The sequence below is a fragment of the Hydra viridissima genome, unplaced genomic scaffold (assembly GCF_058129835.1).
Source record: "Hydra viridissima isolate aposymbiotic clone 2 unplaced genomic scaffold, HvirCarnegie_v1 scaffold_8, whole genome shotgun sequence".
Classification (NCBI taxonomy): domain Eukaryota; kingdom Metazoa; phylum Cnidaria; class Hydrozoa; order Anthoathecata; family Hydridae; genus Hydra; species Hydra viridissima.
The window spans coordinates 13,490,432-13,516,691 of record NW_028324307.1 but is presented as its reverse complement, the minus strand read 5'-3'; the positions used below and the strand labels follow the sequence as shown (position 1 = coordinate 13,516,691).

General features: G+C 34.7%; 1 protein-coding gene and 1 pseudogene across 1 annotated transcript; both read left to right on the top strand.

Annotated features, from left to right (window-relative positions):
• Positions 1-843: 843 nt before the first annotated feature.
• On the top strand, positions 844-23,761 carry LOC149885215 (uncharacterized; annotated as a pseudogene).
• LOC149885216 (uncharacterized) lies at positions 7,297-9,484 on the top strand. The gene is made up of 2 exons (XM_090095215.1): positions 7,297-8,477; positions 8,604-9,484. Exon 2 carries the CDS (start codon positions 8,626-8,628, stop codon positions 9,301-9,303), a length of 678 nt encoding a protein of 225 aa, XP_089951341.1. The 5' UTR covers positions 7,297-8,477; positions 8,604-8,625; the 3' UTR covers positions 9,304-9,484.
• Positions 23,762-26,260: the final 2,499 nt, after the last annotated feature.

The window sequence follows — 26,260 nt, the reverse complement described above, 5'->3', positions numbered from 1 at the left end:
GAATCTACCGGTTGACCTAAAAACCAAAAACCATACATATTTGTTCCTAGCAAAACAATTTCTAAAATTGTGAAACTTTCCCTGCGGAATGGTAATTTAAGTTCTTTTGTCCTGTGTTTTTGTCATTACCGTACATTTTGTATTCCTGGAAATGTGCATTCAACTGGTGTTTCGGCTGTCTCACAATGACATGAAATACGTTACATGTTTGGGTCGAGCAAAACTTTTCTAAATAATTTTTAAGATACCTACTTCTTTTTCCATTTACTTAGTACAGCCCACCAGTCAACTTCAAAAACAAACTTGACATCATTTACCTCATAAAACGCAACAATAGCCGAGTATTGTGACTGGGTGCATTGTTGTCCAGGAGTCACGATGTTTTAATTTTAAGCATTTGTGGATATTTATTATGCGCATGCGTTACTTTAGAAACAACAACAACATCGTAATTTTGATTTTTTTTTGTAATGGTCTTTTACCGTAACCTAATAAAAAAGGTCATATCATTGCTTTGAAGATGTATATACCAGATATAAACTTATAAACTTTAAAAAGGGGGGCCGAGGAAAACAAATTTTATTTAAAATACTTAAATTTATTAACTTTTATGTTATAAAATACGCAGGAAAGTCGGAAATTATTTTATGGTCATCCTTACTACTAAAACATAATAATTAAGCTTTTATTAGAATTTTTATGCTTTAAAGCTCTATATATTTAAAAAAAGATGGTTTTAACTTTATAATAATAATAAAAAAAAAACAGAGTCCGGTTACATTTTTAAATTTTAAATTTTTGTACATCAAATCTTATATTTTAGCAATAAAAAAACACGTAAAAATGACTGAGTCTCCTGAAACAAAACTAAAAACATTATGCAGAATATGCGGAGAAAGTCTAGATAATGATAATGTAGGGTGTAACTAAGGGTCTGCGTATCGTTATTATTTTGAACCGATAACGATATGAAACGATAACGATATCAAACGATATGAGTTTGTCTATGACACGATAATATCGGTTTAGTTATCGTTTGAACCGATAACCAAACGATAACTTATCGGTTGAAACGATGTTATCGGCTTTTTTTATCGGTTTATCGGAATACATAAAAATAACGAGAATACCGATATTTATCGGTATAATAACGATATTTTTTACAATATTCCAATTTATTTATTTTTTTAAATGCCAAATTTTAGTTCAAATATATCATAAATCTTCAAGCCGAGTCAAGATGTCGTTTTGCCTATCTTTACCGGTTTTAAAAGTTAATCCTTCCCAATTGTATATATTATCTAGATGTCTAACTTCACAAAAATTCTGTAAAAAAAAAGTGAAGCAAAACTGTTCTCCAAATTGACCCCCAGGTTGAAACTCTCCCCACTCCTGATTTTTTTACATTTAACCAATCATATGCATTAGTAAACACAATGTATGTTGTCAAAAAAGTCTGAACTAAGTGTTAAATATGTATACTTTCAAAATTAAAACGCATAATTTTTGGCTTTTTTTCTTTCAAAGTTTTAATAAAGTCAGCCATTATGGTAGTCAAAATAACCCATTAATATATATATATAGATTAAAGTACCTTTGATATACTCTCTAGCCAGTGTGTGTGTGTGTGTCTCTGTGTGTGTGTGTGTGTGTGTGTGTGTGTGTGTATTTATATGTGTGTGTGTATATATATATATATATATATATATATATATATATATATATATATATATATATATATATATATATATATATAACACACACATACACATATCGATATTATATAATATACTTCAGGTAGAAAGTAATGTATTTCAGGTAAATAGGAGTACTATTAGGCGAACCTCTGATATGTATCCAGACAAATAATTAGCCAGGGTCAAATACTTTAAATGTAGCTGAAAAAATCTATGGACTCTGCTATTTAAATCTTAGTATAGATTATTTATATTCATGATTTTATAATTTAAAAATAAGGTTCATACCGATATACCGATAACGATACGCAGACCCTTAGTACCTAGATAATGTTGTTTTAACAAAACATATCGTTAGAATAGAATTTTGTTTTCTTATCCGAATCGATAAGGACCACCCAAATATGCATCCTCAAAAAATGTGTTATAGATAGGCCTGTAAATCAAGCCGAACGAGCCAAGCTTGCCAAGGCTCGGCTTGGCTCGTTTACATATAAAGAGTGTTCAGGCTCGGCTCGAGCTCGTTTCGAACATGAGATTCTTTGTTCGATCTCGGCTTGTTAAGGATTAGTATTGTTTGTGCTCGGCTCGTTTTACATGTTGCTCGAGCTCGACTGGTTTAAAGCTCAAAATAATTATTGTAACCTGTTAGTTTAAAGCTCGTTTAGTAAAAAAAAATCGTTCGTTAAAGGCTCGTTTGTAAATAATGCAAGTCCAAATCAACAAACAACATAAACAATTCTACAGTCTATTAAACATGCAAATAAACAACATAATGAAATAAGATCCCACAAATCTAATAGTTCAAAATAAAAGTTAAATCTAATAGTTCAATGTTCAAACTTAATGTTCAAAGTTCAAACTTAATGTTCAAAGTTCAAACATAATGTAAACTCTCACAAACATAATAATTCCTATTAAACACTGCACTCTAATAGTTCAAATTACATTTTCACAAATATAAGTTATGCTCTCATTGCATTGGATGAAACAAGATAAAAAGCCTTCCTCTAATTCTCTTGAAGTTGAACCTCAAAAGTTCGCTGAAAATCTGAAATTTTACAACAAACTTGCGTGAGAATGAATCTAGATAATTAAATATAAAAAATAATTGTTTGACGCTCTCCAACTTATAGTTCTATTAATTATATTAAAAGTTTTATAATCAACATTTTTATTCACAAAGAGGAAGAGAAATGAATAAACTTTTATAATAACAGAAAGCAAGAAAAAATGTTATAATGCATTTAATCGTTTTAATATGACGCGAATTGTATATTAAAGTTAGAAAGTTAGTAGTTCGAAGTAATGGAATTCGAATTTTAAAATTTCGAAGTTTATATTTTCAAAGTTAAAAAAAAGTCTGTTGAGCACTAATTTATAGTTCTAGATTTAGTAAATACAAGTTTTTAACAAAAACAATAATTCACGACTTTACCTGATTAAATAGCAGAGTAAATAAACAAACATTCAATATATTATCACGAAACATTTAGTTGTGCAACTTGAAAAAATACCTCTCTACAAGTTAAAAAATGGCTCCTTCAACAAAATCATTGTGAAAAGAGTTTGAAAAAAAAGTTTTATATGTTTACTTTTCTGTTTTGCATAATTTGTACACTCTTAAATCCATTAAAAATGGTCTAAAACATATTGGGCCTGTTGGCAAATGACAATAGCCAATAGCAGCCTCACGTAATTAAATTGTTTATATTAATCAATTATTTAGTGTAATATATATATATATATATATATATATATATATATATATATATATATATATATATATATATATATATATATATATATATATATATATATATATATATATATATATATATATATATATATATATATATATACATATATATATATATTCGAGCTTTAATCGAGCCTATATGAACGAGCCTATGATGTTCAATCTCGGCTCGTTTACCATTCGAGCCGAACATGAACGAGCTCTTGTCGAGCCGATCAGCGAGCCGTTCACGAACACGAGCCAGGATTTATAGCCCTAGTTATAGATACTTTTCAATATTAAGAAATATTGAATAAGGTTCAAACACTGAACTAAAATAAAGATCTTAGCCTGAAAATTGCATTGCAACTGAATGTGTTTGCTTTAAAGCCAATAAAGGAAGAATAAAAAAGAAAAAGATAAGTGGAAGACCTTTAAGTATTAGTTATAGTGAAAATATTTGGACTAGATATATAATAAATAACATACAATCAAACTTTTACCTCAAACAATTTAATCATAAACTGAAAAATATTAACTGCATCTTAAACCCTCATGTGCATCTTTGTGTGTACTATTTGCAACGACATTATCATAAACCAATTATTATAAAAAAATGTCTTCATTCATTCTGCGCACTATGTCTATTACCACTTATCATTGGCAAACTAATATCAAAAACAAAATACCCTAAATGTTCCTTTTCAATTCCAAGTGATGGGTTGATTTCATCAACCAATACCATTGAAATGATAGAAAATTTGCAAGAAGTATGCAAGCAAGGTTGTGGTAAATTGTTTAAAGTCACACAACTGTCAGAGCAAAAGAAACATCAAAAAACTTGTCAGACAACTACGATATCAAGTTCAACAACATTATCAATATTATTGTCATCAACTTCACAAATAAACTTTTCAGATATATTTGTATTGGATTCAACAAGTGTTATACCAAGAAATATTGAAGATGCTGCTCTGCATGTAATAAAACAAAAAATGTCTCAAACAACATCAAATGTAATTGAATTTCCAACAGGTGGACCAAGGGTAAGACTATCTTTACAAAAACAGAGACTGTAAAATTACTATAACAAAACAAAAATGCTTTTATTTTTTTATTAGGAAGCTATAGTATGATTTTTTTAATATTTTAAATAAATTACACAATATTTTAGTCCTTATGCTTTACATCAACACCAAGAGCCTACAAAGAAAGTTCAGATGTATGTTTACGCACAATTTGCAGACAACAATTACAGCTAAAACATAATATGAGCAAAACATGTGGAGAAAGCATCAGTTCTACAATCAAGCAAACTGCTACTCTTTTGAAATCTTTTAATGAAAATAAAAAAGAATATATTCTGAACAAATCATATATTTCAAAAGCAAAAATATCTGCTGAAGAGATGGTCAGTTTAAAAGCAAACATGAGCATTACTTATGTTAACATGAAAATATTATCTAGGTACACAAGATTGCAATTATTATATATTTGGTCAAGGAATGAATTCGTGCCGTTTGACAAGGGATTACGAAACTAGCTTATTGTCTCAGCGTTTCGTTTAGCCACGCATGCGTGCGAAGATCACTGTTATTGCGCATCATTTTCATTATAAATCATTTGATTTAAGCGTAAACAACACTATTTTTAATTTAACTGATAATTTAGGTTTTTGTTCCTGATAAAGTGTTTTTGCGGGGGATTCTTCTTCATTACTTTAACATGAAGAAAAGTGCTACCGAAAGTCATCGTATTTTGGTTGAAGTTTATGATGACCATGCTCTAGCTGAGCGAACGTGTCAGAAGTGGTTTGCCCGGTTTAAAAGTGGTGATTTTTGTTTGGAAGACCAAGAACGACCAGGACAGCCGAAAAAATTTGAAGATGCAGAATTGGCAGCATTGCTCGATCAGGATTCTTGTCAAACGCAAGAGGATCTTGCAAAATTGTTAGGAGTTGAACAATCAACAGTTTCCAGACGCCTCAAAGCCATGGGTATGATTCAAAAAATAACTCATTGGGTTCCACATGAATTGAAAGACAGAGACGTGGAAAGAAGAAAGACCATTTGTGAATTGCTGCTGAAAGACAGAAAAGAAAGGGATTTTTGCATCGAATTGTTACTGGTGATGAGAAATGGATTTATTACGAGAGTTCTAAACGAAAAAAGGCCTGGGTAAAGCCAGGTGAACCAGGTCCATCACAACCTAAACGGAATATTCACTGTGCAAAGGTTATGCTGTGTATATGGTGGGATATGAAAGGTGTGGTGTACCATGATATTTTCTGAAGAAGTGAAGCGCTGTCCAATCAAATCGTTATTCATGAAATCGAACAAGTAGTAGTCAGAAGGAGCAATGCCCGGAGAATACGGCGGGTGGGGTAACACTTGCTTCAAATGCATTAATCGACGACAATTAATGCATTTGAAGCAAGCTCTGGTCATAAAACGACCAGATTGGGGTAACAGACATGATAAACTCATTTTTCAGCATGATAACGCTGGACCACATGTCGCAAAACCTGTCAAAAACTATTTGGAAAATGTCGGATGGGAAGTGTTACCCCACCCGCCGTATTCTCCGGACATTGCTCCTTCTGACTACTACTTGTTCGATTGCATGAATAACGATTTGATTGGACAGCGCTTCACTTCTTCAGAAAATATCGAAAAATGGGTCTCTGATTGGATCACTTCTAAGGATGAAGCATTTTTTCGACACGGAATTCGTAAATTGCCGGAAAGATGAAGCATTTTTTCGACACGGAATTCGTAAATTGCCGGAAAGATGGGCAAAAGTAGTGACTAGCGATGGACACTATTTTCATTAATGTATTCATCCATTTAGTTTTTGAAATAAACCTTCAGTTTTTAAATTAAAAAGCGCATGAATTAATTCCTAGACCAAATAGAAATCTTGAAAATACAAATTCAATACTTTTAATAGTTATTGATAAAAAAAAAAAAATATCATTTTAGGTGGTTGAAAAACAAGAATGTTGTATGTGCTTCTAATGCAAAACAAAGAAATGTGGATAAGAAATGGTCATGTGATGATCTTATTGTTAAAAACGCCCCATTTATGGTTAAAAAAAAAGATTCAAAAAAGTTCTTATGAAATCAAGGAATTGCCATGTGCATATATCAAAAATCTACAAGGACGTATAACAAATGTACTAGATAGACTAGATAGGTACAAACAAACCTTTTACAAACATACTACAATTAATTAAATTACTTAAAAATATTAGAACTAAATGCAATACTATTAAAGCAAAAACTAAATTTTCTTGTTATAATTTTAGCAACAACCAATTATTATAATTTAGCAACAAATTATTATACAACAAGATTAAAGACCACGAATTCCATATCAAAATAGGAGGTGACTATGGAGGTGATTCCTTCAAAATATTTTATCAAGTAGCAAATGTGAGTAGTATATATTTGCGGATCCTGGGACATTGACCCCTTTCCATACTTAAGGTATTCATCATCATCATCATCAATCAGATCCTGGGACATTGATAGCGTTATATATTGGGTGTGTTAATTATCGAAGATGGCATCTTTTTTAAAATTCTTATGATAAGAAGTATAAAAATAATCATGTTATTTGTGTACCTTTTAAGGATCTAAAAATCACTTGTGATTTCAACGGATTCGAAGAATCTAAAAATTCGAAGAATTTCCATTGTTTCAAATAAACTAAATTTTTTTAAGAAGTTAATTCAATTTTCTTAAGATGTGATTTAAAAAATTTCTTTTTTTCTTAAAAATGTTTATAGCGCGAACAAAGAATGCAGGTGAAGTGAAAGCGTTGTTTGATCTTTTGTTCAAAAACATGAGGATGGTGTGTATGAGAATCAGTAAAGAAGGGATAAGTGTGCGAACAAAAACAACGATAAATTTAATGTTTGAAGTGGATCTTTTATCGGATCGTTTTGAGGAGTACGTGTTTGAATTTGAGGAATCGTTGCATGTAGGTGTTGAGAGTTATGTGAGCAAGGTGTTTAAAACGGTGAAAAATGGAAGCGAGTTGACTTTGTCGATTTTGAGTGCGGGAATTTTAGAAATCGCTGTGAGAACTTTAGACCAGTTTGCGTATAATATTAAGGTGGCGACGGAAAGCGTTCAAAACGTGAGTTTGAGTGAGCGCTATTCTTTTTGGTCAAAGAGAAGAGTTTCGGCTTCGAGGTTTAGCGAAATGTGTAAGATGGTGAAGCCGACATCGGAATTTAGAGTGTGTTTAGAGAAAGGGATGTTGATATTTTCAATGGAGACAAGCGGTGTTATTAGTGAGAGTTTTAAGTTTGGAGAAGAGAGCGACGATAAGAAATTGGATTTGATGCGTAAGTCTGATCAGCTGTATCGGGTTTCAAAAATCGTTTCTTTTTCGAGCGTGTTGGATGTGTATGTGGGAGAGACGTTAATGATTTTGTCTGAAGGAGAATTGGGAATGATAAAGGTGTATTTTCTTTATAAACATTCGAAAACGTTTTCAAAGAATTTCCATGGTTCTAAAGAATGGATCCTAAAATGGGTATGCTATTAAAGGGTGAATTAGGACCGAGCAGTAAGCCAAGACCGGAGAATTGTTCTTCTTCTCCAGAGCCGATACGATCGTATGCTTTTTTGTTTTTGATGTAAAGCCCATCACCTTGAGTGTTTCCATCCCAATGGTTGAGGTATATACCTGATCCTAATCTGGATATTTTTAGTCCTTTTCCGCCTTTTCTGAGGTAAACGATACCGCGCCCAGCAATTTTGTCGACTAAGGCAGAACCGGCAGAAGCTCCGACTCCACCTAACAGTCCAGTGGCAAGAGCTGGAACGACTTTTGTGGCGATGGTGCTTCCGATCATTCCGAGTAAAGGTAAAAGGGCACCGGTGAATCCTCCTTCTACTTTTGCGTTGTGCATGAGTTGTTTTTTGCTGAGTTTGAGGGTGACCCCTTTTCCAGCTTCATAGGCTTTTGCAATTTGGTTGAGTTGGGTTTGAGTGACAGCAAGAACATGTTCACCGTTCAAGTCTTGACGAGTGAGTTTTATGCTGGTTTCAGCTTTATCATGTAACGCTTTTTTAATTTTGTCAGCTTGTCCTTTTGAAATGTTGAACTGATCTTTTGGTACATTTTTAATAGAAAAAGAAAATTTTTTTTCTCAGATTTAGATTCCCATTAAAAAAGATGAACTTCGTGACGATTGAGAATTTTGATGAGAGCAAATTATTGGCTGGGAAGGTTTACGCAGCCACAAGACCTATTCAGTATCAAAAGATTCCGCTGTATTACGAGTATGCAAATGGAAAAGCTCCTTTTATTTTAAGAACCCCTGTTTTGTATTCTTTGGGTGTGTTTGAGAATTTGGATCCAAAGACAAAAGAGCTGACGGGATATTCCATGTCTTTTGTTTCTCATGAGGGATCAGAAGAAGAAAAGTTTATGGAGGTGATTGAGAAAATAATAAAATTTCTTCGTGAGCAAGTCGTTTTTAAGACAGCCTTGTTGAAGAAAGGAGGAAGAACTAAAAAGATGATGGTAGATGATTTGTCCATTTTTAAGAAAAATTCAGAAAGTTCATCTTCCATTTTTTTCGGAAAGTTGTATACAAAAGAAAAGAGAATTACTTCTTTGTTTTGCAAAAAGGAGTGTAAAAAGCTTGTCATGGCAGATCCATTGAGGTATGTTCGTCAAAGATGTTATGCGATTGCGTCTTTAAAAATTGAAGGTGTTTTTATTGGATTGCAGGTAGAGTCCATTCAAGTCAAGCTTCCAGAGGTGGTCATCATGAAAAATGCTCCTGTGTTGGTTCAAAGCATCATGGGTGATTTGGATTTAGGTGAAATGGACTCTGACGAAGAATAATAAAGATCCGTGGAAATCACAAGTGATTTTTAAATTTTACACAAATTTAAAAATGATCAACGTTGAAGGAATTGTTATACCTAACGTGGCTTTGACCAACTTTCAATTGGAAAAAGCTGCTAAACAGTTAAAATTAAAAAACTTTCAAGGCGTTTTTGAAAGAGATACATTGCCGAAAAAACTGAGAAGAAAAGAATGTGGTATTGTTAACACGGGTGATTCAAACACAGGAGGATTTCATTGGGTGTGCTGGTACAAAGACGGTGATAAGAAATTCAGCTTTGATTCTTATGCTCAGCCTCCTCTTGCTGAATTGGTGAAATATCTGAAAAGCCCTGTTTATTACAACAGCGAGCAAGTTCAGTTTGGTCATACTTCTTATTGTGGTCACTTGTGCCTTTACGTCTTGAAAAAACTAGATGAAGGCTCTGACTTTCAGGACGTTATCAACACCTTGTGGTAGAAGACCCGCGCTAAGGCAAAAAATAAAATCTGAGGCATGTAAAAATGATTGACAAATTTGGTAGATCAGAATTGGGTCGTTATTTATACAACCCTTATTCAACCTCTCTTTCAAGCGATCTGTATGTCAGAACAGATGGAAACAGCACCATCATTGCTGATTTGGATTTTAACTCTCATAAAATCATCAATCTGGCAGAACCAACCACTTCGCACGATGCCGCCACTAAAAATTACGTGGACACGCATGCGTCAGGCGGTGACACGGTGATCGGAACAGCAGACTTGGATTTGAATTTCCACAAGGCAATCAATTTGAACGAGCCAACAGCTCTTCATGACGCCGCGACAAAAAATTACGTCGACGTCAGCTCAAGTCTGTGTGTTAAAACAGATGGATCCAGTACAATCACGGGAATCATTGACATGAACTCTCACAAGTTGATTAATGTGAGCGATCCTACCAATTTAAAAGACGCAGCGACAAAAGGGTATGTAGACACCAAAGTCTCTTACAATAATATTTCTTACGTAGACGTCAACATGACACAACACAAACTGACCAATATGGCGGAACCCGTTTCCGCTTCGGATTCAGCCACTAAAAATTACGTGGACACGCATGCGTCAGGCGGTGGCACGGTGATCGGAACAGCAGACTTGGATTTGAATTCTCACAAATTGATCAATGTGCTCGACCCGTCAAGCGCACAAGACGGAGCGACAAAAAGCTACGTTGACTTGTTGTTGCAAAAATCGAGTTTGACCAGCGTTGTTCCAAGCTCGAGCTTCACCAGTTTGGGGTTCAAGTCACAGACCGTTGCAGCATTAACCACTTCGCCAGTGTTTGCGTTTTCCGGAAAATCTGGAGTGCTGAGAAGGTTGTGGCTGGCTTTATACAGCACCTCTGGAACAAATATTCCCGGTCAAGTTTTCATTCGAATCTTTACTGACGGAGAAATCAATGTGGGGAATTATGCAGAAACAACAGAAGGAACCGGAGTGGATGCAACTGGTCTCGCCACCGATTTGCTTTTTTCACCATTGGGAGGAGCATATTACGCCAATTCTTTGCAAGGTTGCAACATGTTTAACACCACTTCATTGGAGGGATATTTCACGTTGGACATGCCTTTCAGAAACGACGTCTCCATTCAACTGGTAAACAGAAATAACACCGCCATCACGTATTGGATTCAACCGTTCATTTCCACACTTGCTTCTATTCCTGCCACCATCCCTCTTTACAAGCTGTACTGTAGAACGTTTCGATATTTGGACACCACTTATGGCAGCGAATACGTTTTGATGAACACCAACGGAAAAGGAAATGGCGTGTCGTTGAAATACATCAGAGTGCACATCATCGGCTCTTCTGGAAACTGATGGGAATCCAGAGTCAGAATGTACGACGGAAATGTGCCTCCCGGAAACGGAACCGTTCTCACTCCTTGGACTCCATACAACACCAACAATTACACCTACTTTCCCGGATATGACGGTGACAGCACATGCATCTTTTCCTCCTCAGGATTAGAAGATTTTTATTTTTCGTCATGGAACGGCTCGAATTTAACTTCCTTCAACAACAAATCAACTGGACTGCTGTACCAATCCACTGCATCCATCGGATCCACCACCACCATCTCTTTTTACAGAAATTTCGGAGAAGCTGACTCCATGCCCAGCGTTTCATCCGGAAGAAGGCTTGTCGTCACTCTCAACTCCGGCGACGCGCAAGTCGGTCAATCTGGAAGCTTTTACCTTTTGCTCGGTCAAGTCTTTTATTACGCCTAAAAATCACTTGTGATTTCAACGGATTCGAAGAATCTAAAAATCATTTATGATTTCCATGAAAAAATATTATGCAAAAGAATTTAAATAAATTCAGCACAAATAAAAATGTCAGATGAAATCAAAGCGATCTTAAGAACCTGTGATAGACTTTTGCTCATTGCGGAAACTAAAGAAAGGGTTCGATGGTTGCTTGAAAAAAAAGACGAGGATGCAAAAGAGAGAAGAGAAAGATTACGAAAAAAGTTTCCTTTACTGTTAAAAAGAGGAGAAGAATCATTTGTGTTGACGAGAATAAGTTGAAAGGAACCGTTTATTTTAACGATCATTTGGATCATCCTCCTAGACGGCTTTGTCGTCGTTCCAGATGTGAAATATTTGCTCAAAGAGACATCAAGTTGAACCGTTTATCCAAGCAGACGATTGTTTTTATGTTTGGGATTAAAGTGGATAGAGGTGTTGCTTTGGTGAATTTGAGACATGAGCACAATTTAAAGCTGAATTATTTCAGTCACTTTTTAATTTTTTCAGAGTCTGTGGATAACGTCTTTATGGAAATTTATAACAGAAGCGACAAAGACGTCGTGATTAAAAAGGGAGAGAGCCTTTGCATTGTGAATTTCTTTTGAGTCCTCGCCAGGGAAGAAATTTTTTTATTTCTCCTTAATAAAAAAATGGATTTAAACAGTTATAAAGAAATACATCCAGTTCTTCCAACGGCTCCATTGGATGATTCAGGACACGTTTACCGTCTTCAAAAGATAGGTGAGATTCAGAAAGAGATTGACAACGAGAGAAAGAAGCGAGTTCATCTCAGCAAAAAGTACCATCGCGTTTTCAGGATCATTTCAAATGTGGACAATGCGATGCAGGGATTGTGCATAACATTGGGTGCGACTGGAATAGGACTTTTGTCCACGATTATTGCCAGTCCAGTAGCGATTGCGTGTGAAGGTGTGGCTATTGGATTGGGTTTTATATCGATTGTTGGAGGCCAAGTGAACAAAAGGATGGCCTTGAAAGCGGAAAAGCATGAGAAGATCAAAGTGTTGGCAGAGTCCAAATTGAACACGATCAGCGAGCACATTTCGAAAGCGTTGATGGATAATAAAATAAGCAATTCAGAGTTTCAGTTGATTCTTGGTGAGCTTCAAAAGTTTAAAGAAATGATGGAGGAGATACGAACCAAAGCCAAAAACGGAATCAATGAATTGACAAAAGAGACACTGATCCAAAAAGGCCGAGAAGATGCCATTCAAGCGTTTAACAACATTTACAAGAAGGGTGAAAAATAATTTCTATCGTATTTTAAAAACCATACCTTTTTTTAAAATACAAGACCCCAATAAAAGAGATAAAATTGTGAGAGAGATAAATGAGAGGAGAAAGAGGATTTATCAGAGCAGCATCAACGACAACATTTCAGATGCAAATTTTCAGATGGATGTGAGCAAGTTGTTTAAGCCGCTCATCCAAAGCAACAAAAAGACGCTCAAAAAGATAAAATCCGAGGTGAAAAACGAGGTTAAAGACGAGGTGAAAAACGAGGTGAAAAACGAGGTGAAAAACGAGGTGAAAAACGAGCAGGAGAGCATCAAGCCTGAAGAATTTTTAGAATCGTCTATTTTTCCTGAGAACGATCAGTTCATAAAAAGTTTGTTTGATATGGACACAAGAGCAAAATTTAAAAGAAGCTTTAATAACAAGTTTGAATTGAGCAAAAGCGATGGTCAATATAGGGTTGGAAAAATGGGAGTGATGTTTGAAGGCAACGACATGATTGTTGGAGGTGAAAAGTATGAAGGCACAAAAGGTCTTTGGGAGCTGATGACTAATCCAAACGTTTCAAAGGACGTGACAGCAGAAGATGTGGCTAATTACTCGAAAATTTTAGTGGAGAGTGAAGCCGTAAAGCCGGATGCGAGACACAACAAGCCAAGAGCTTCCGAGATGGAAAAATACAATCAATTCATCATTCCTATTGAAAATGAGCTGAAATCTCACAAAACGGCCGAAGATCCTGTTTCAGCTCCTTCTCGTTACGATCTTCAAGAGCTCGATAAAAAGCATGCTAAATCTGATAAACAAATGAAGCTGCAAGAGGCAAGAAGTGATATTGAAAATCGTTTTAATGATCACTACAATAAAATAATGGCGCGTATTGAAAAGGGAAAAAAAGGTTCAGGAGTGATCGTTCTTCCTAGCGATCCGAATGCGTTGGTGGAAAAGCTTGAATTGAGCGTGGCTGCTTGTCGTGCTGGAAATACGGGATCGAGAAATGAGGCTGTTGCTATTTGCGATGAGTTGTTGAGACAAAAAGTGATAAGCAAAAACCAGTACAAGTCAATGATGAAGGTTATCTAAGGGAAAAATTTTTTTCGTGTATTTAAAAAATGATCATTTACAGAAAGAGATATGTTAAGAAACACGTTGTTGGAGGAAGCGGAATCATGGATACGTTTCGAAACTTTTTAAAAAGAGCAGCAGCGTCAAGCGCATCGAGAGCCGCTTCAACTTTGGCTCAGAAAATGGCAAAAAGCGAGTTGGGAAGAGAAGCGATCACCGCTGCCAAATCAGCTGGTAAAGAATTGGCTTCTTCGGCGATTGTGACTGCAAAGGATGTGGCTATTGATCAAGGCAAGAAGGCTTTAGAAAAGGTGTATGCCAAGACTGGAACTCATAAAAATTCTTCGAATTTCCATGGATCCGAAGGATCAAAAAATTCTTCGAATTTCCATGGATCCGAAGGATCTAAATCAGGAGGATCCAAACCTAAAAAGCTGACTCAAAAAAGCAAAGACATTATTTCAGGGATGGTTGCAGCAACTCCAAAAGCTCAAAACGTCAGCAGCGATTATTCCTCTCTTGGAGGGTCTCTTTATCCGAAAAAGTTGTCCAAGAAAAACGTCATCCGGATCCAAGACCTCGTCAAGATGGGAAGAGGGCTTAAAATCGCATGATTTCCACGGATCCAAAAAGGATCTTGAAGATTGTCTAATCAGATGAAAAATTTTTTTTCTTTGGTATAGAAAAATGGCAGATATTTTAAACATTACAGAAGAAGTCCTCGTTGATGAAACCATTGAAAGAAATGAGTTTCACGAATATGAGCCGGTCAGATTTCTTACCAGTTGTCGAATCAGGAGATTGAAACCGTATACAGTCCAGGTCAAGCTAGCACCATGCTGGGTTTCATAAAATATCCTGTAGAGTTTCAAGTGTCAGAAGGAATGAATCAGCTGTGGCAAAGAGACACCACTGCCCTTGCTGATCTTGCAAACAACAACGGTTTTAACGTAAGATAAGACTACATCATTAAGAAGCCAGCGGATAAAGGCATCTTTTCATTTTGCATTCCTTTGAATCACATCTTTGGCTTTTGCGATGATTACGAAAAAGTTCTTTACGGATTCAAGCACACCATAACCCTTGTAAGAAAAAGCGACACGGATGCCATTTTCAAGAGCGCAGACACAGCCGCAGGAAAAGTCACCTTGAGCAAACTGTCTTTGTTCATGCCTCATGTCAACCCATCCGTAATGGCAAGCAACAATTTGTACAAGCTTATCGAGTCCAAAGTGGAGGCTCCATTAGTGTTTAAATCTCGACAGTGCGACACCATTGCTGTTCCAGTGTCCAATACGTTCAGTTGGAGACTGAGTGCAAGATCGGCCAGCGAACGACCGAGATACATCATTGTTGGATTCCAGACCAATAAAGACGGCAGTCAAGATTTAAATCCATCCGTTTTTGACCATTGCAATTTGAAGAAAATGTATGTCACCTTAAACAGCGAGAGGTATCCTGCTGTGGATTACGACATTGACTTTAACAACAACAAATTTTCAAGGATCTACAGAGACTCGTGCAAGATTTTCCACAAGATTTTTGGTGTTCACGAAATACTCGCTCAACCCAATTTGACAGCTCAAAATTACGGGTACATTTGTCCTCTTTTCTGTTTTGACGTGAGCAAGCAGTCTGAGAGGTTAAAATCAACCGTGTTGGATGTGCAAATTAAGGCTATCTTTAACGCCAACGTTCCTGCAGACACTCAAGCCTTTGCAATCGTTATTTCAGACAAGCTGTTGGCTCTCAAATCTGACGGCAACAAGATGAGCGTCATTTATTAGATCCGTGGAAATTCTTCGAATTTTTTTTAAAAAATGGACATTTAATAAAAGGATGAAATATGCGAAAAAGGATTTGAAAAATTTACTTATCGAGAATGGCGTTTCGAAAACGTCGAAAAGCAAAATGGGTTTGGTGATGATTGCGCTGGAGAACCATTTGATCGACAAAAATGCGATGATGGAGGATGTCAAGCCGATCGATCCCAAATACGAAAGACTGCGATCGATTCGAAACCATCCCGTGACTGTGAAGATGACTCATGCAGAAACAGGGGAGGTGACCGAATATGGATCTCTTTACAAAGCGATGAAAGAGATGGGACACGGCAACAATTATTTTGAGAAGCGAAACGGAAAAATAGATGAAAAAGGAATTAAGATCGAGATCATTAAATAAAAAATGACGTTTCACCCGTTTTTTCTGGAGTGTAGTCGAAGAGAGACTGATGAGAAAAAGAAAAAGCAGCTCGAGGTTCTTGCGTTCAGATCCTTTGGATTCAAAGTTCCTGAAGTGTACAGCGATGAAAAAAGAGACGAGCTTTACGCGATGTTGTGGGAAGAAAAAAAAGAGGACGACTTTTCGCGGATGGAGAAAAAAATCAAAGAGCGCAACAGAGAGTGGGTTCATTTGAACAAGCAAGAAAAGCTGAGAGCGATCGACAAACGCATTCTTGAATTGGACTGCGATTGGGAAGAAAAGAAAATAATGTCGGCAAAACTGAAAATGGACACGATGCTCCAAAAATATGAATATTTTCCATTTGCTGAAAAAAAATTGAATTCGAGTAATATCATTAACGACGATTAAAAAAGATGGGTAATAATCAAAGCAAAATTTTTAAAGATGAATTTTTTGGAGAGTATGAATTTTACAAGCCAGGTGATGAAAAAATAAAAGTTAATCTTCATGGGATAAACAGCAATACATGCTCTGGTATGGTTATATATGTAAATAAAGATGGTAGGTTGCTAGATGGCTATAAGACGCTTTAGGTTATCATCTATTGATCACTGGAAATCTGCGATTTTTAATTCTTTTTAAAGAATTGAAAATTGAACTCGAGATTTGAAGCGATTAAAAAAAAGATGTTTGAAGAAGAAGAAGATTTTTCATATGATGATTTGTCAGACGATGAGGCTGAAGAAATGGGAAGAATGTTGGAAAGAGAGTTGGAAGATGATGATGAGTGGGAAAAATTCTCTTCGTCTTCTTGGAAAGTGGGAAGATTTTGCGCTCCTGCTGCTTAGATTCTTGAATTTTTGATTCTTTTCGAAGAATTAAAAAAATGAATTCGAGTTAGAGAAATGTTAATGGATATAAAAATGAGCAGTGATTCTTATGATGATGAAGAAGAAATGGAGTTGGAAGATATGAGAAGACGGATGGAAAGAGATTTTGAAGCTTATGAGGCTGAAGAAATGGGAAGAATGTTCGAAAATGATATTGCTGAGGAGTGGGAAAGGTTTTGCGCTCCTGCTGCTTGATGTGATCGCTGATTTTTCTTTTAATTCTCTTCGGAGAATCGAAAGATGTTTGCTGAAAAAATTGAATTAAGATAAATAAAATCTTTCAGTAATAAAAATGCATTACACAAAAAATGCTTTGAAAGAGTTGCTGAAGGAAAATGGTGTAAAGCAAACATCAAACAATTTGTTGGCTTTGGCACTGATCGCGCTGGATAACCATTTGATTGATAGAGACGAATTAATCGAAAAGGTGAAAGAAAAAAGACCTGTGGGTAGACCGAGAATACATGCACCAAAAGAAAAGAAACCATTCGATCCTGAATGGAAAAGGCTTGAAAACATCAGAAATCATCCTTTCGCTTACAAAATTATTCATGTGGAAACGGGCGAGGTGACTGAATACAAGTCTCATTACCAATTAAGAAAAAAAACGGGTCATTACTGGAAATACTTCGACAATAAACATGGTTATCAAATAGAAGTGATTGCGCCGTGAAATTTTAATTTTGTTGAAAATTAAAATTCTTTTTGATCTCGGCAAATTGAATTGGCTTAAAGAATTTTTTCTCTCTATATAAAAAATGGAAATGTTTAACATGAAAAATCTGAGAGAGATGGCCAAAGACCAAGGTCTCAAAGGCATCTCAAGAATGAGAAAAGCTGAGCTCATTGCAGCTATAAGAGCAACAAAACCCATCGTTGGTCATGGTCCTTCGACAAGGTCGTTGCCTGCTCCTCGTAGACGCACGACTGAGGCGAAACCGTTGCTTGCACCTAGACCGGTTCCTGCACCGAGACCTGTTTCCAATGACTTGATTTCTTTCGGACCTGCTCGCTTGCAAAATCGAGTAACAAGAAATGAATCATCCATCCTTGACACACCTGTTGTCGATTCAACAAACGTCATTGCTCCAAAACCTGTTCCTGCTCCAAGACCTGGTTGGCTTTCAAGAATTGCAACAACTGTCTCCAACGGTTTTAACCAAGTGCTCACTGCCATTGATCCCTACGTTCCCGAATCGGTGAAGAATGCAGTGAGCAATGTGAAGAGAAAAGTGGACTCTCTCAAATCAATGGCTCTCAAAGCAATCGCGCGATCAGCAGTTTACAAGCCGCAAATAAAGTTTGAGTTGACTAATCATGCGATAAAACACGTCACTGAACAATTTACTTACACCCCCTCTGTTCGATATGAAGACCCTGAAGCCTTTTTAAACATGGTCAAAGAGGCTGTCATCAAAGTCATTAAAAAAAACACAAAAACAAACCTTGTTTTAATCTGCGAAATGATGCGTGTGAATATTGCTATTGGAGAAGAAAATCTTCGCACTGTGGTCTTCCCGTCTATATATGAAATTATTCTCGAATCAACAGACAAAGGAGAAAGCTTTAAAACATGGAAAGAAAGAATTCTTGAAAACATGACCAACTACAACAAGGAAGGATCCAATTGGAGAGTGAACAAAATTTTAAGAGTAGAAGTTAACATGATTGATTGGATACCTTTCAGCGGTTCGTCCTACATCGATCTTCCTCCAGAGCTAAAAAGTAAAAAGACCATCATCAACATGAAAAACGATGACAATCAATGCTTTATGTGGAGTGTCACCAGAGCTCTTAACATGAAAAATACGCATGACGAAAGAATTGATGAAGACTTGATTCTAAAATCTGAAGAGCTCCATTGGAATGGAATGGAATTTCCTGTTTCCCTTACTCAAGGTATTAACAAGTTTGAAGCGAATAATCCAGATATTAGCATCAACGTCTTTGGGTACGAAGAAAAAATAATCCATCCTTTACGAATATCTAAAATTTTAGATCGAAAGCATAATATCGATTTGCTGCTCATTTCAAACAAAGACACTAACCATTACTGTCTCATTAAAAGCTTAGGAAAACTGGTTGGTTCTTCAGTAACAAAAGGAAAAAGAAAACAACACATTTGCAGAAGTTGCATGCAAGCATATGACCAAGAAGAAAAGCTTCAAAAACATCAAGAAGACTGCTATAAACACATCTCGGTTAGAATTGAACTTCCTAAAGAAGGAACCACCGTTCAGTTTAAAAACTACAACATGTCCATGAGAGTTCCGTTTGTGGTCAATGCAGACTTTGAATGCTTCACCAAACCTGTCAACACTTGCACTCCTGACTCAAAACAGTCGTACACCAAGCAATACCAAAAGCATGTTCCAAGCTCGTTCAGCTACTTCATCAAATGCTTCGACGAAACTATTTACAAGGGAAAGCCAGTCATGTACACAGCAGAAAGCGAAGAGGATGACGTGGCTCAAAAGTTTATCACCAGGCTTCAAGCAGACCTTACAGAGATTCGGAATAAAAGCGATTTACTACAGCAACAATGGAAAGAAAAGAAACTCAAGACGGATGAGGATAAAAAGAAGTTTAAAGATGCAACCGAATGCCACATTTGCAAAAAGGATCTTAACGGTGACAAAGTGTGGGATCACTGCCATTTGACTGGAAAGTACCGTGGTGCTGCTCACAAACAATGCAACTTGGATTATCAAATCCCAAGTTTCATACCCATTTTTTTACACAATTTGGCCGGTTACGACAGTCATTTGTTTATTAAAAAATTAGGTGGAAAAGACGGAAAGCTAACTTGCATACCCAACAATGAAGAAAATTACATCAGCTTCTCGAAAAAAATCAAAGTGAGAGATTATATCGATGAAAAAGGTAAACCTCAAAAAGTAATGAAAGAAATGAGGTTTCTTGACAGCTACAGGTTCTTGCCTTTCGGTTTAGACAAACTAACTAAAAATCTAACCGATGAACAATGCAAAAACGTGGCTGAATATTATCCTAAAAAGGAACAGTTCAACTTGATAAGAAAAAAAGGTATTTATCCTTATGACTGGGTAGACCCCATTGAAAAGTTTTCCGAAACGCAATTGCCACCCAAAGAAGCCTTTTATTCCAGACTAAACGATAAACACATCACTGATGAAGAATACGCTCATGCACAAAACGTTTGGAATGTATTTGGTTGCAAAACCTTTAAAGAATACCACGAACTGTACAACATATCAGACGTGCTCATTCAAACAGACGTTATTGAAAATTTTAGAAACGTGTGCATAGAAAGTTACGAACAAGATCCACCCTGGTATTACACATGCCCTGGACTCGGTATGCAAGCTTGCTATAAAAAGACTGAAGCAAAAATAGAACTTTTTAGCAATCCTGATATGCTTCGCATGACTCAAAAAGGAATACGTGGCGGAATCAGCATGATCTCCAACCGATATGGAACTGCTAACAACAAATACATGCAAGACTATGACCCTTCACAACCATCAAAATTTCTACAATACCAGGATGCCAATAATTTATACGGATGGGCCATGAGCAAACCTCTTCCCGTTGGTGGATTCAGATGGATGATCGATGAAGAACTAAAAAATTGGAAATCTATGCCTTGCATCCTTGAAGTCGACTTGAGCTACCCTGAAGAGCTTCACGATTTACACAACGACTACCCTTTGGCTCCTGAAAGATTAACCATTGGAAAAGTGGATAAGCTGGTTCCGAATTTAAACAACAAGGAAAAATACGTCGTTCATCATGAAAACCTAAAACTTTATGAACGAATGGGCTTGATCGTTACCAAAATTCATCGAGGTTTCACCTTCAGAGTAGAACCTTGGATGAAACCATACATCGATTTCAATACCAAAAAAAGAACAGAAACATCCTTCGAATCTGATAAGGAATTTTTCAAACTCATGAACAACTCTGTCTTTGGAAAAACCATGGAAAACATTGAAAATCATGTTGACGTTAGACTGATCACCACAAGAAAAGAAGCCTTAAAATTATCCAAAAAACCTCAATTCAAAAGCTTCACCATTTTTGATGAAAACTTAATCGCAGTACACATGAAGAGAAAAAAGCTGGTTTACAACAAACCTGTCTACTTAGGAATGAGCATCCTAGACATCAGCAAAATTTTAATGTTTCAGCACCACTATGACTACATGAAACCTAAATACGGTGATCGCTTAAAACTACTCATGACCGACACAGACTCACTCTTTTACGAAATACAAATGGAAGATTTCTATGAAGACATTGCTGACGATGTACTTGAAAAATTTGACACGAATTCCCAAAAGACCATCCTGCCATTCAAAACGTTGGATTCAAAGTAGGTGAAAATAAAAAGGTTATCGGTAAGTTCAAAGATGAGGCTGCTGGTAAACAAATTAAAGAGTTTGTTGGACTTCGACCTAAACTCTACTCTTACACCATCCATAAAGAAGAACACAAAAAATGCAAAGGCGTCAAAAATAATGTCGTTAAAAATCACATCAAACATCAACATTACTACGATTGCTTAACGGAGAAGAAAGAAAAACTTGCAACCATGAACGTTATCCGATCTCATCTTCATGAAAATTACACCGAAGAAATAAACAAAGTCGCACTCAGTGCTAACGATGACAAAAGGATCCTACTAAATGATGACACTCACACCACCTTGGCCATCGGACACTACAAAACACGGTAAGAAAATTGAATTAACTTCTTAAAAAAATTTAGTTTATTTGAAACAATGGAAATTCTTCGAATTTTTAGATTCTTCGAATCCGTTGAAATCACAAGTGATTTTTAGATCCTTAAAAGGTACACAAATAACATGATTATTTTTATACTTCTTATCATAAGAATTTTAAAAAAGATGCCATCTTCGATAATCAACACACCCAATATATAACGCTATCAATGTCCCAGGATCCGATTGATGATGATGATGATGAATACCTTAAGTATGGAAAGGGGTCAATGTCCCAGGATCCGCAAATATATACTACTAATGTGGAAAAGCCTAATGCCAAAACTAATACAACAATATTTAATATACTTGAGGCAACAAATAGAGAAAATCATTTTTGTTATTTGATCTTTATCTTTGTTTTTTTAAATCATTGTGTTATATATATATATGAAAAATACCAAAAAAAGCTCAGCCAAGAAAAAGAAAAATTGCAGATACTAAAAATAATCCGATAAAATACTGCAAAATGATTTAAAGAAAATAAATGGCAGTATTAAAGCCTACATAATATTTCTGTCAGTATTTTTAACCTTTCAAATAAAAAGAAAGCTTATCAATCTTTATAAGCATTATATTATCACAAAAAAAAGTAACCGGTTTTTGATTTTTGCTTTTAATAATTTACGAACTTTTGTATTTTCAAAAAAAAATCAAGATAGTCACTAAAAAATTTAAAACTTTAGAATATAGACTAAAATGTAAGCACAGGTTAAACTTCGCCAAAAAAACAGCTAAGTTTCACTTTAGTCCCACTTCTATTCTCTTTGTAAAATTATTTAAATAATAGTTTTAATGACACATACCATACCTAAAGTATTGTTTTGAAATCATTTCTTATAGACTATTTAGAAATATCTACAAATAAATCTAATTTGAAGTTTAGGCAACTGGTTGTTCTCTGTTTACTTGCGAAGATTATTGTTTACCAACATTTGAGCAAAATGTAACGCATGCGCATAATAAACAACCATTACTAAACCACCGCACAGTGGGCCAGTAGGTGGACAAAATGGGAAAAATTTTAGTTGTCTAATCTTGAAAACCTATTTAATTTTAGTATCTACATATATTAGGAGAAATTTATTGATAACTTATTTATATTAAATCCCTTAGTTACCAGGATTCTAAGCATTTGAATATTGATATTAAAAAAAAAGGAAAAAATTATAAATAAGTAATTAACAGTGACATCAACGTTGTGTTATGTTTCAATTACATCTACGTTTTTGAAACAAAAAATTAGTACATGTTATTCTAGAGTATTTAGAGATAAGAAAAACCAATGTGTGAAATAAATTTGTCATAGCATGTTATCTCAGTTATACTTTGAAAATCACAGATTAAAAAAAAAAATTTCTTAAGAAACTTTTTTTTTGCCGCACAATAACTAATAATTACCACAATTTGCCATGTGTTGTCTTATATTTATTTGAGGTACATGATGCTTCAATCGAGTTTTAATTGATTGCTCGTCCCCTTAAATCCCCGTTCAGATTTTATGTATGTTTTAAGTTGGTTGCTATGGTACTAAATTTTGCATAGCAACAACTCATTTTTGCATTAACGTTGTTTTAATAGTATTTTAATTGCGCTAAGTACACAATATTGGGGGTATGTATTAAAATGAGATTCATAATTCTTATGAGGTTAATTTAACAGAGAGTTCAAATATGGTCTTTCCAGTCTTCATGCATGGATTCGATTTTTTGAGATGGTATTGCACATTGCATATAAAAAAGAAACAAGAAAGTGGCAAGCAAGATCTAAAGAACACAAAGAAAAGGCATCTGTAGCTAAACGAAAAATTCAGACTGATTTTATGAACAAATTTGGACTTGTTGTTGATTTCCCTAAAAGTGGTGGATCTGGAACAAGCGATGATGGCAATAGCTCAAGGCGTGCTTTTGCAGCTTATGAACAAACAGCTGAAATTCTGGGTATTGATCAAAACCTTATATTCAGAATTTGCATTATCTTAGTAACGCTCTCTTCAGGATATGAAATAGACTGCTAAAAGTTCAAGGATTATTGTTTTGACACTTTTAGACTATATGTGTCCCTTTATCCATGGTATTACATGGCTCAATCAGTTTACAAAGTGTTGATACATGGACATGACATAATTAAAAGCCTTACATTACCCATCGGATTTATATCAGAGGAAGCTCAATAGGCTAGAAATAAAGACTTCAAATCTTATTGCGAAAATTTCAGTCGAAAAACATCCAGAAAAGCAACAAATACTGATCTTATCAATAGATACCTAGCTTCCAGTGATCCTGTTATTTCATCACTGCGTAAATCAACATCACACCAAACAAATCATAAACATTTCCTTCAGATGTTTTACAATTACTTAAACAATCTTCAAACGATATTATTGTTTTATAACTTTTTGATGTAATTTAAAATTGATAATGTTTTCTTGCACTATTTTTTACTTTTGTTATTCCTAAAACATTATTTACCTAAATACTCAATTGTTATTTAATATAGGTGGGTCAAAAATCCGATAAAATATTCAAATACCAATTTACCACTTTGTAACTAAGGAAAGTATCCGGTAACTAAGCAATATAAGTATCCATAACAACTAAGTTCAAAAAAATATCACTTTTGTAAGAAGTGTGATCTCATATTGGTACTCATGCCAAATTTAGTGAATATTTAGCACTTATAAAATATCTGCAGATAACAAAAGTAGGTTGTTGCTAAGCAAAATAAAAGTATCCATAGCAACGAAATAAAAAAATATTACCTTCATAAAAAGCGCAGACATCATATTAGTACTCATACTAATTTTAGTGAATATAGCTCTAATATTAAATTAGTTACGAATTTTGTCCAGTAAAACTGCATTCTGGCCATACTGTGCACCGTGGAGTATTTTAGGAAAAGTCATTTTTAGCTAATTCAATTTCTTTTTCAGGACTTAACACTCGTTGAGTTTACCTTTGCATTTATTACCAAAGTTAATTTAGGACAAGATATAAAGCTTTAAAAAATAAAAAAAAATTTTTAAAAAAACTTAAACAAAAATTTTAAAAGTATAAAAAATCAAAAAAATTACAACTGGAAGAAAGGATAAAGTTATAACATAAAAGTGTAAACTTAGTGAACTCATCCTCCATGTGTTTCATGTTAAAGGATTAAAAACGATCAACAGATAATTGTTACCATGACAATTTCACTTGTATTAATTACGATATTTGTTATTATGACAGTTTATTTCCCATGTACTATTCACGGGTCTTACATGCTTTTTAATGTCAAATTGAATTTCCAAAATAATAAATTAAAAATTCTATTTTATGTTAAAAACCTTTTTGAAGAAATTTTTTAAATACAAAACACACAAATAAATATTTTTTCCATTATAAAAATGCACTTATCGAAAGAAATCTCTTTAATTAATCGAGAAAAAAAATTAATAATCGAGAAAAAAAATTAATATCCGAGAAAAAAGTAAAAAGGTTGTAGAGTAAAAAAATAAGTAAAAAAATGAAAGAAAACTTTCTTTGATCCGGGAAAATATTCTTGTGTAAGAGTGGACTCATACAGTTCTAAGGGATGTGGAACTTGGTTAGATATGCTATGCGGGCAATTAGATTAAACATCAGCGAAACTTCGGACTAATCAGTAAGACAATGGCTCTGTTAATACAAATTGAAACAGAGAACCTCTTAACCTTATGAAATTATTTTTTTCATGCAGCATCTAGTATAAAACTCTTATTTATTTCTATTAATACAGAGCGAAACACCAGTTAGGGTTTTAAGTTCCATTTAAGTTAAAAATCGGAAGGTTTTTTGATCTAATTTAGGTCTGCCACCCACATGAGCTTTTAAAAAAATTTATTCGCTTTTTTAAAAAACAAGAAAAAAAAAAATTTAATTTGCAAAAGAATATTAAATGTGTAATATGTAGGAGATATAAGAAATATATATCTTAATTATTATTTTGTTTGTTTAAAAAGTGTTGCTAAATATAAAATTTCTGCTTTATCATTTTTTGACACCACTTTCTATTTTTACTTGATTGCTTTAGTTTTTGTCTTTTTCTTCAATTTCATGGATTGATATTTGAAAACCAAATATAGAGGATATAAGTCAATATTAATATAGAGGATATAAGTCAATATTAAAACGAAATATTGACATTAGGCTAAAACTAAGAGAGTTAGGCTAGAATCAACGGATATAAGTCAGTATTAAAACGAATATTGACACTAGGCTAGAACTAAGAGAATAAGGCTAGAAAACACTAATATTAGTCAATATTAAAACGAATATTGACACTAGGCTAGAACTAAGAGAGTAAGGCTACAATCAACGGATAGAAATCAATATTAAAACGAATATTGACACTAGGCTAGAACTAAGTGAATCAGGCTAGAAAACACTGGTATTAGTCAATATTAAAACGAATATTGACACTATGCTAGAACTAAGAGAATTAGGCTAGAATCAAAACGGATGTCAGTCAATATTAAAACGAATATTGACACGAGGCT